The 8,290-nt window shown below is 36.1% G+C and overlaps 1 protein-coding gene across 1 annotated transcript; it reads right to left on the minus strand.

Moving 5' to 3' along the window:
* Nucleotides 1-1,577: 1,577 nt before the first annotated feature.
* Nucleotides 1,578-6,870, minus strand: PRR5 (two-component response regulator-like protein). Its single transcript, XM_039018864.2, has 8 exons — nt 6,165-6,870; nt 5,133-5,294; nt 4,895-5,025; nt 4,656-4,793; nt 4,043-4,202; nt 3,603-3,945; nt 2,095-2,866; nt 1,578-2,014 (listed from the first exon to the last, which is right to left on the minus strand). Exons 1-8 carry the CDS (start codon nt 6,415-6,417, stop codon nt 1,892-1,894), a joined length of 2,082 nt encoding a protein of 693 aa, XP_038874792.1. The 5' UTR covers nt 6,418-6,870; the 3' UTR covers nt 1,578-1,891.
* Nucleotides 6,871-8,290: the final 1,420 nt, after the last annotated feature.

Here is an 8,290-nt window from a genome sequence, read left to right on the forward strand (position 1 = left end):
AAGACAAAATGATATTTAAAAAAAAAAAAAAAAAGTCCATTAATATGTATATTTTGTATTTTTGACAAAAATGGACAAAAATGATCTTTTTGAAGTTTTATTTTGTATTTTTAACCTATTTTTAAAAAACAAGTTTTTTTTACTCATGATGAAAATGATGTAAGCATGGAAAATTGTGGTTATATAATTATTCTTATGCCCTTTATTAAATTCTCACTTTTAATTTCAACAATCAACCTACCAAATTAATTCACCAAAAATTCTCCACCACAAACATTTATTCACAAAAAGTTAATTCATCCAAAATTAATTGAAAAAAAATTCTTCACATTGCAATACAAAAAATTATCCACAAAAATTGATTTTCCATATTAGAATTCATTTGCTTGTATTTATGCTTGTTTGGTTGATTGTTTCTTTTTTTATATATATAGTTGTAAAAAATATTACCCGGCCAAACTTTAACGGATATTCACCGGGTACAAAGAAAATGAGTTAAAATTACCCAGTCGGATTTCACTGGGTACAAAATAATTTAAGATACCCGGTCGAGCTTCAAGGAAATTGATTGAAATCACCTGGTCAGGCTTCACTAGGTCTTCACCAGGTATGAAAGAAATTGATTGAACATATTTTGTATGAGCCCGACGGGAATTAGTGCCTACTTGCATGGGCCCGACTAGGAATTAGTGTACTTTGAACATATTTTACATGCGTCTGCCCGGGAATTGGTGCATACTTGCATGGACTCGACCGGGAATTAGTGTACTTTGAGCATATTTTCCATGAGCCTGGTTGGAAATTGACGCCTACTTGCATGGGTACGCCCGGGAATTAGTATACTTTGAACATATTTTGCATGCCCCTGGTGAGGAATTAGTGCATACTTGCATGGGCCCGCTTGAGAATCAATGTACTTTAAACATATTGTTTTTCGACCCGATCCCATACCTGGGCGGGTTGAAGATCGGGCCAAAAAATAGTATATAACATTCCTGGTTTCCACCCCGATCTGGTGCAATTAGCCCCGCACGGTCACATACCCGATCAGTTTCGTATGAAACCCGACCGGGTAAAGACTGATTTTTAGAAAAAAATGGTCCGATTTTTATAGAAAAATTAATTGCTCGAAATTGTTCAGAAAACGCCAAAAATGATGTTCTAAAGAAAAAAATGACATTAAAAATGGGTGGGGTTTTATCAAAGAGTTTGTGACTTTTGAAATGTTGAAGGGTATAATAGTAATTTTATATTATTGACAAAATTATTGGGTAAAAAAAATAATATTTTTAAAAGATCTAAATTTCAAAAACAAAACTCTAAATAGGTCATTTTTGTCTATTGCCCTTCAACTTTTGCATTCTTGTCGTTTATACTTGTACTTTCAGATAATTTGTTTTGACGGATGAACCTTGCCTAAAGTTCACCTTGATCGTTGTCAATGCGAGTTTCTTATGTAGCTTCTCTATGGACGAGTTTCTATTTTTAACTGCTAAGGTCTCAATTTTGTTGATTTACATTAGATCAGAAAAATCCACTTCAACTCCACGGCAAAAGTATATCTTAATAGACCAAAATGGGAAAAAAATAATATTAATATACAGATGTTGGAATGAAAATGTGTATCTACATGTTAAATATAAAGAATCTCATGAAATTTCTAAAGATTACAAAGCTCTTATACAAAAGATAGAGAGAAACCTGGGAAGTAGAGGCAAATAAAATGAATATGAAAGGGAAGAAGGCAGCTTATGCTTCCTGTTCCTGTGGTTTCCAAAGCAAACACTCTTGTTTTATCGGTTTCTATGAGTATTATTAAGTGGTGGGGGAAAGGCAGCGATAAGGTTTAACGCTTATTCAAGGGCTTTACAGGCGCTCCTATTTCCAACTGCTAACCGTTGGATGTATTGTCATTGGTTTCTGCAGGCAATGGAACAGTAACTACTCTACGGACAAACTGTCCCTTCACTCTTGGACGCTGCTCTGCCAGCTTTTTTCTACTCTCATAACGGACCTGTGATGAAATACCTCCATAAGAAACACAACAATGTAAAACTAAATAAAGCAGCGCCAGATTAGACGAGCAATAACTACCTTTTTCTCATAACATCTATCTTTTCTTTTCAGTCGGAACTTTGTTAGAGCTGCTTCTCTTTGACTGGACCGGTGAGAATCTCCTCCACAAAACAAAGCTTCTTCATTTCTGCTCTCAGATGTAACCCTTGCAGCGCCAACCCGATCTACATTGCTGTTGCTTCCGCAGGTGCTAGGATATCCAACGCTTCCAATATGAGTTGTATTACCACCACATACATTACTGTTTGCACTGTGATCAGTGGTAGGAGATATATGGCCTTGATTTTCTGCGGACTGGCCCGAGTTTTCTATCTTTCTGCTTGCTGGACTGCTTACGTTGTGGTGCTGGTTCAGAAATTGCTCCAAATTATGATTCTCAAGGTTTAAGGGATAAACCGTCTGTTTTCCAAAGATGAGTTCGGGATGGGTGACTGGAGTTTGGCATGGAGACGATGGGCTACCCCGTTGCGTGCAGAAGTTGTGAGAAGGTAAAGAGCCATAGCCCGAGGCTGAGCATTGATTATTAGACATCAAATCTTTCACTGACACTTGTAGAGGGATTACCGTCTCCGAAGTGCTTGATTTAGCAACTTCAGACTGAGTAGATTGACTCGTGATCATAGGCATAGAAGTATTACTCTTTTGAAGATTTGGCGTAGGATTAATGGCATCAGAGGTAGAAGTAGCAGTAATACTTCCAATATGCTCGGGGTTGCTTCCAAATTCCTTTTGCTCATCACAGATACTACTTGATTTTGCTTGAAGTGATTGCAATGGCCTGAAAGTGTATCTGCACAATCACCACACAAGGCTCAGCAGATAGAAAGAAAATAACTTTGTATTCCTCATAATGAAACACCAAATGATAATCTCACAACATCCTGTTCTCCCATAACTAAACAAACTAAGCCATTCAACACATCGCCATCAAAACAGGAGCATAGATTAATGTATCGCAGTATATTGCCTAGTTCTTGAATAAGGACTAGACCCCATACACCTGGAATTTTAGACTTCTACCAAGTCCTTAAAAGTTCGATCGCACAACCCTCTCCCACGACGTTGCAAGAACTTCATCAATTGAAGATTCGATGTAAAAAAGATAATATAGGGCACTATATTTCTGGAACAATGTATGTATACAAATTACAAACAAAAGAGGGAAGGATAAAAAGTAAAAAATAAATAAATAAATAAAAAACTTCCCAAACGGAAAGTGAGAACTCAATCAATTACAATCAATTCCAGGAGACAATTATGTGAGTGATAACCTTTTCCAAAGAGTAAAATGAAGGAGCGGCAGGATTAGATTAATAAGTTGTAGCCTTTTATCCACTTGAACTGAAGGGGTGCATTTTAATTTCGAAGGCTTTGTATTTCTCTAGCAAGCAGTTAGAAAACATTAATTTCCACGTGTTAATGCCTAGAGTTCAGATTGATAACTTAGTCCCCTACTAAAAATCCATACACTCGCGCAAACACACACAAATGAAAGGCCAAGGATCCTAACTAAAAAGAAATCACACCTTGTAAAAGCTGAAGCACTAGAATGTTTGAGGGTAGCCCGTCCTGCAGCACGTTCCTCAAAATCGTTAGGTTGACATCTTCTCAGGGAAAGATCCAAGTGAAGAGCAGAGCCAAAATTGTTTGCGGCAAAATTGTTGGATGGAGAACCTTTTTGGTAGTTATCGGGATACTTGATACAGGCATGATTCAAGGCAGTTGCATCTCTGGATGGGTTGGCAAGCAAATCCTTATCATCACCTGCTTCACTAGCAATATTAGGACTTCTCCCATCATTGACCGGCTCAAGACCCATGCTTAGTGTGATTGGTAAATCAGCATTGACATAGCAACTCATTGCCAATCCTAGTATAGTGCGAACATTTATATAAGTTAGATTCTGCAGAAAGAGAGAAACGACCACATGAAACAACCAGCAACTGAAAAAATAAATAAGTGGTACCTCCAGTTTCATTTTCATGCATAAACAATCTTTGACTCAAATTGATGTGATGTTCATCTTTTTGTAGCTTGAAGTCGTTGGGAGAGGCTCTTCCCTGCCTACGCTGTGAATTTTCCTGCATCTTACTTCCAGCCTCGAAATCTACCTTCGTACAAGAGCTCTGCAAGGGACACTGAAACATTAGCCTTTGGCTAGAATAAAAAATGGAAGATGCCTTCAAATCATGGTTAGGTTCATATGCACCCGTAAGTACATCAATTGTTAAATTAAAATATTTGAATTATCCATGTACTTTCACACAAATTTCACTATTAATAAGAATTCAGGACCACCTACTTCGTACGGAAGACAAAGAACCTCAAAGTACATTTAAAACCTACATCTCATTTTAAATATTTTTCTAAATAGTGGGAATCAGAAAAATCCATAAGCTGATAAGTTCTGGTATTGTATATGATGACATTATTCAAATCAAATGACTATTTGCACAAATAAGATTGCCCCTAACGGAATGGATAGTTAATTTAAGATCCATATTGCATTTTCATTAACCAATTAAAAGCAGTAAGGTAAAATCCTACATTTAGTCCACCATTAATAAATCCATTCTAACCTGAGTATCACTTCCTTTCTCAATGTTTTTATTATTCCTCTGAACTCCAGCAACATAACCAGTTGAGTGATTGCTTGCAGTCTCATTTTCTGAAGTGACTTCAACCTTTTCTTGAACGTCAGTTCTCACATTGGATGACTGAAATCAACGTTAATCATATGCAATTTAGAATTTTGTATTTCATGGTTGACACCTAAAAAGAATTTTATATATATATATATATAACTAAAATAGCATACTGTTTGTCTTCTCCAAACATGTTGCCACAGATTTCTCAGCTCATTCCTCCTTAAGGGCTTGACAAGATAGTCTGCTGCACCTTTCATCATGCATTTATAAACAGTGCTGATAGAATCTTCGGAGGACATCACTGCACGAAGTAAAATGCCTAGTGGTTAGATTTAGCTATTGCACAATTAACAAAAAGCAAATCTCAGATATGCACGTTCCTATCCAACAGTATTTTCAGGAACATACTTATAACAGGAATATTTTTGCAAGTCTCGTGCTCCATGATCAGAGTTAGCAGAGCAAATCCAGAGATTGATGGCAATTCAACTTCCGCCAATATAAGATCTACATTACAGGGCCTTTCTTTGAGAATCTCCCATGCTTTCAAGCCATCAGGAACAGCAGCAACTGTTCAAACAAGAAAAACAAAATATCTTCAATTGAAAAAGGTTAAACTTTAATATCTCATTCGCCTTAAGGCAAGATCTCCACATTTTAAATACACACACACACACACAGGATCAGGTGGCTGCAGTTGAATAAGTATAGCATTTTAGTCATAATCCAACATTGATATGAAGTGAAGTATAAAGCTATTATTAATTTCATAATAGAAAAGGTACATTAAGCAACCACCAATTTTAGGTGTATATCAATGAGAGGCCTTATTTTTTTTTTTTTTTTTTGTCTATCTCTAAAACCATAGAAAAGGAAAACCAATCAAATTATAATTAATGATAGATAGTCTCAAGTATTAAATAAAGAAAAAAGGCACAAACAAATGGTTAGTCTAAAAGAAACCAAAGATGATTGATTATAAAGTTGTAAAAGTAGAAAATAGAAGATAATTAGCATAAATGGGTCAATTTTTGTCCATCAATTGGGAGCTGCTGGAAAAGAGAATATATGAACATAATCTTTTAAGTTAGTAATATAGAAATGACCAATTTAAGAAAGAGAGAGAGAATACAGAATCTAAATAATGAAGCAGGTTAGAAGAGATGGAAGATAGCAGAGACACAAAAGCAGAAGAAAGAGGATTTGGGTGTTAATAATTAAGAGCTATATTATCAATAACAATACCACTCATTTCCGTACTTCCACAGTAATAGAAGTAGAAGAGGTGAAGGTGTAAGAAATTTAGGGGGAAAGTGAGTTATGAGGGAAGATTTGGTAAATGAAAGAAGGAAGGGTAGAAAGAGTAAGAGGAATTGAGCGATAGAAAAGGAAATTTAGGATGAAGAGAAAAATTGAAAGGGGAAATTGGGAGAAACAGACCTCGGTAGCAGCACTTGCGGAGAAGGGCAGTGATAATCTGTCTGGTGGAATCGTCGGCTTCGACGAGCAAAACCCTGAGCCTCATCTTGGGCAAGAAGCGCTCCCACTTAATCCCGATCCCAAACCCACTTGAACTTCCATCTCTGTTAGGTCTGTGAGTGCCCATACTCTCTGCGTCCGCCATATCGTCGTTGTGGAGCCTGATATAATCGACATCCACATCCTCAGAGCTGACGACCACGGCCTCGCCCATTTAGTAGCAGTCCTCTCTATGTCAGTCGAAGGCGTAATCAGAAACGAAGAAGAAGGAGAAGGAGTAGGAAAGGGAGAATGGTGTGAATGAAGAAGAAGAAGAAAACGGTGGCTGAAAATCTCATCATGCAAAGGAAAAGAAAACGCAGAAAAAAAAATATCTAAAAAAATATCAGCTGCAAATTGAGTGTGGGGGATCCAAGGGCGGAGAGGAGGAGTGGGGATTTAACCGCCAGAAATCGGAGGGCTGAGAAGAAAGGAAGGCAGGATTGAGGAAAATATCTGAAAGAGAGTCCAATCAGGCCCACTCATGACACGTCAGCGGCTAGTCGGAGGAGATTGTTGGATAGCAAGGGTAAGAGACAAAAGTCCGATTGGTTATGTGTTTTGTGGCGATGGTTTGTTGGGCGTAATTCTCCTTTTTTTTTTTTGCCTTTTTCTTTTTTCTTTTTTTTTTTTTTTTTTTTGGTTTTCGGCAAATAAAGAAACCGAGATACTTCTGAGCCGGGGCCCACTTCGAAGATATTTAGATTGATTGTTGACGTGGAGCGGTGGGATTGGTAGAGAGAAATCGACCGCCTAAGGAATCGAAACGTGGCATCTAGACCGGAGGAAACAGCGGTAGATTTTTTATTTATTTATTCATATTTTTAAGGTATAAAAATAATAAAAGAATATCTGTAAACCAAATTGGTGGCTGTGGTGGAGGAGAGACTTTTGAATTTTGATGCAAATGGTACGTAGCAGCGTCTTGGGATTGGGCTGTCCATTGCCATCCACTCGTTTCTCTAAAGCGTGTCACTATCTGCTACTCTACTTTATTTAAATGCCCCTCCCCAGTCCCCACTACAGTTTTAGTACACAAAATATCCATAAATATGTCATCTTCCCCTATCTTAACAATGGACTATATAAATTCACTATTCCAAATTTATGGATAAACTTTTCTAATATCAATTTTTCAGTTTTATTTTATTTTATTTCCTTCTTTCACAATAAATTTATATTAGTCTTTTCATCTTTTTTTTTTATTATTTCTATCTAGTATAAACTCACATAGTGACATGATTAATAGAATAGTTGATCATATCTATCTTATATGTTTTATATTAAAATTATATTTTTATTTTTTTTCTATTTTGGACTATTATTTACAACCGACTGGTTAAAATGTCTCCACGTCTAATAAAACTAGGAGTTGGAATCAAACCAATAGATGCAAAAACTATATAAACGATGACAAACATGTATGTATGAATGTAATTATACCTACATATATGTAATTATACATGTTATTAAAAATCGACAAATCAAAATAATGATAGATTACTAATTACTACAATTAAAGCTCGATGGATATACCCATTTTTTTTAGCTACACCATTGTCTTCCTCTTACCTCCAATAGTGAAAACTTCACAAAGAGCAACTAAGAGCAATTGTGTTTGAGTGATCATATTCCCGAGTATTGACATTATCTACCTTCTTTTTTTTTCGAAATTTTTTACTCACCTCATACTCTTGTATAGATCTGCATATCTTACAAATTCAATATCAATGACAAGACAATAATTGTTGAATATGCATCAATTTTTGAAATGTAACGGTCAAAATTTTAGTTATACAGGTTTTCAACAGGGAGATCTTTTATCCTCATTCTTATTTGTCATTGCTATGGACTATCTCTCTAGCTTGATGGAAGATGCGCAGTAAAAGGACCTCATCTGTGGTTTCACTACTAGAAACCGAAACATTCCATCTCCCATTTACTGTTCGTAGATGATATATGTGAAGAAATTGAATTCCCAATGCAGAAGATATTGATCGCCTTCATGTCAATGAATTCATTTTTGGAACAAGTTAAAACAGAAAAAA

This window comes from Benincasa hispida, chromosome 12 (genome assembly GCF_027475165.1).
Source record: "Benincasa hispida cultivar pf3 chromosome 12, pf3_genome.v1.1, whole genome shotgun sequence".
NCBI classification, from domain to species: domain Eukaryota; kingdom Viridiplantae; phylum Streptophyta; class Magnoliopsida; order Cucurbitales; family Cucurbitaceae; genus Benincasa; species Benincasa hispida.